Source organism: Myotis davidii, unplaced genomic scaffold (genome assembly GCF_000327345.1).
Source record: "Myotis davidii unplaced genomic scaffold, ASM32734v1 scaffold44, whole genome shotgun sequence".
Taxonomy (NCBI): domain Eukaryota; kingdom Metazoa; phylum Chordata; class Mammalia; order Chiroptera; family Vespertilionidae; genus Myotis; species Myotis davidii.
In genome coordinates this window covers 15150407-15153518 of record NW_006299705.1, presented here as the reverse complement: position 1 = coordinate 15153518, position 3112 = coordinate 15150407, and the positions used below count along the sequence as shown (strand labels likewise).

Here is a 3112-nt window from a genome sequence, read left to right as displayed (position 1 = left end):
AGGTTTTATATTTTCTGGCTTTTTCTACAGAAGTTGGCAGCCACTGTACTATAATGTAAGCTAACTTGATTTTTCTCCTCCACGTGCAGCGGCATGGAGCACTGCGCCGCGTTGAGCACGAACAGCTCGCTCCAGGTGAGGCGGAGCAGGGACACCTGGTCGGTGATCTGCAGATCCGGGAAGAAGGGGATGTTGCGGGCCCACTCGACGGCGCTGAAGAGCAGGCGCGCGGCCAGCTCGCAGATGTTCTCGATGCCCATGATGTTGTTGGGCTGCATGCACTGGCTGCCGTAGCGCGAGGTGGGGTAGGGCTCCGCGCGCAGCAGCAGAGAGATGTAGCCCGACAGGTAACAGTGGCCGTTGAGGGGGTCCCCGTTGGTGAGCGCGTACTGGCCTGGATTGGGTTGGGTTGGAGGCATTCTTCTTCGCGTAACCGCTGACAAAAAGAAAGAGAGAAAAGAGGCAATGTGCATCCAGGGGGCTTGCGGACATAGCCGCGCTGCAGAGCGCCCGACACAATGCGGAGGCTCTTCCCACAGTCACACGCTCCCGGCGCGTTTTCTCTTGCGCTCGCTCTTACGGCCTGCACCAGCAGGAAACCTGGGGTGAGGCCCTCTTGCTCCGCCGGTCCATCGCCTGCGCACCTGGTCACCCCAGCCCCGCCAGAACTAGGCCTGACTTCAGGGCCCCCAGGCCCCGCAAGCCCAAGGAAGTCCCACCCAACCCCTCTACCACCAAGGAGTAGCACGCAGATCAATGAAATCCCACTCACCCCCTCCAGAATGAAACAAATCAGTGTAGAAAACAAACGGGAGGAACCAGAGAAAGGTTGTGGTTCTAGGCAAATGCCTAGCTGCCTCTTCATTTGCAAGCAAGCAACATTTTGCTCAAAATGCTCTCATATTCTCTAAAAATGCCATAGAATTACCCTTAAAATAGATACAAGTTACATATGCTACTAATCACTTACAACTTTTCAATAGAAAACAAGTATCCTGCTTCCCTCCCCTCTCCTCTCCTCCCCATCGCCCCACACAAAGTTCTCGCTGTTAAAAGCAACAGAAAATTGAAAAATTTCAAAAAAAAGTTGAACTTACAGTAGCCAAACATTATGGGGAAAAGTAGGAAATATAATTAATGTCTGTCCTGCGTGGTGCCACTGCAACCTGCAGCCAGCTTTTGCCCAGTGAATGCACGAGCTTGCAACTGCAAAAACACTGGATTCATTAACCATCTGAATGCAAAACGTAAGCATGCTTTGAGTTCTTAAAGCTGACCAAAGTTTTTTTTTTTTTAATGTGTATGTTTTACTTCAACAGTGCCAGCGTTTTAAATTGCCATGTAAACAAAGACAACTCTAGGAAAAGTTAGGGCTACTGAACTCTCCCCCCAACAAATTAATGTAGATATGTCCATGTACACGTAGCTGTCTTATTTCAGGTTGTGCACTGTTTTCTTAAGTTTGCTTTGATTCCATTTTTAATGCGAGTCCCAATGCAATTTCAGATCTTGAAACATAATGGCTAGAATACTTTTTTCTAATTATAGTTTTGAACTTGGCAGTTATTTTTCAATTAAATGACAGCACAATTCAAAGTTGTTGTTTTTTCTCCCCCCTCCCCCCAGATGCCTACAAAATCTTCCTGGAGCTAGAAATGAAGTCGTCATATTTGCCTGCTCTTTGAGATCTGAAGGAATTCAATTTCTTTTCCTGTGGCATATAAAATATAATTTTAAAGCCAATTACAAGAAGGAGTAATCTGCATTCTGCAAAATTGACTGGTTCGCTAATTTGACTATAAGACATCTTTAATGATTGTCAGGAGATAAACTTTAACTGTAAATGGCTAAATATATTTATAAGAAAAGTGCTGCATCTCTTGCCACATGAACATGAAGCATATCTAAATACAACATCAAAAGTTGCGTTAAAAGAAACCAAAGCCATACAACACAGGGATTAAATGATGTGGAAGCTCATGCCAGCTGCAGTCTATCTATGCATTATAGCCAAATCAGAAGGTTCGGTAAATGCCGTTGTAAATTGTAATTTGTATGCAGTATTTAAGCAGAGGGTGGAGTTTGATGAAGAAATAAAATGAGTATCATGCTTTTTTTATAAAAATGACACAACTATGAAAGCACGGCTCAGTCACAAACTTTCCTTTCAAAGTAGAGGGGTGAAAACAAGGCCACAGCTCCGGAGGAGGCGGCCCCAGCTCCATGAAGAGGAGAGGGAACCAGTGAACAGGCCAGAAGCGCCCCCCCTCCCCTAATTAGACCTACAAGTGCAATAAATCTCACTCCTCTTTTTCCATGCTAAGCTTCCAAAAGGATGATGCAGCAATGAATCTACTCAGGGCACTCCAGTCCCCAGCCCTCCCCCATTTCAAATAAAGGGAAGGAAAAGATGGAGGGGAAAGTGAGATGCAAAAACACAGACACAGAGTTTTCTGGGGGAAGTAAGCACCCTCCCCAAGTTCATGCCAGCACAGCGCAAGCATCCTCACGCACACGCGGGAAAGAGACACACATCGAGCACATCCAAGACAGAGGAAGAAGGGGATTTAAAGCCACAGCTCACGATCCCAGGGACACAATCCCGAGCAGGCAGCGAGAGGGATGGAGGAGCCAGGGAGACGAGCGCAGGCCTGAGGGCGGCCTGCATTCGAATCTCAGCTCTGCCTCTCTCATCAGTGTGATCTTGAGCAAGTGTGGAGGAAGGCAGCGGGGACAGGGGAAGCTGGGACGGGCCAGGACTGCAGGAGCCCCAGCCCCATACAGCAGCCACCTCTGCTAGAGAGAAAGAAAGAGGGCCGGGAAGGCGGGCGAAGCTCAGGGAGAGAAGCAGAGAAGAAATATTCACCTTCCCGCCTCATGCCCACTTTGAGGCACTTCTTGAGGCGGCAGTATTGGCACTGGTTGCGGTGGTGCTGGTCGATGGGACAGTTCCTGTTGGCACGGCATGTGTAAGTTAAGTTCCTGCGGACGCTCCTCTTGAAGAAACTTTTGCAGCCCTCGCAGGTGAATTGGCCGTAGTGCTTGCCGCTGGACTTGTCCCCGCACACCACGCACTCGATGTGCTGCTGGCTCTGGCCTGAGCCGGGCGGGC

General features: G+C 48.7%; 1 protein-coding gene across 1 annotated transcript in view; it reads right to left on the bottom strand.

Annotated features, from left to right (window-relative positions):
* The window catches only part of NR2F1 (nuclear receptor subfamily 2 group F member 1), a gene marked incomplete at its 5' end in the record, with an annotated part of 9108 nt that extends 6001 nt beyond the window's left edge, over positions 1-3107 (bottom strand). Inside the window, 2 exons of the mRNA XM_006775583.2 lie at positions 66-436; positions 2867-3107. Coding sequence (XP_006775646.1) covers positions 66-436; positions 2867-3107 — 612 coding nt within the window. The remainder of the gene's footprint in view (positions 1-65; positions 437-2866) is intronic.
* Positions 3108-3112: the final 5 nt, after the last annotated feature.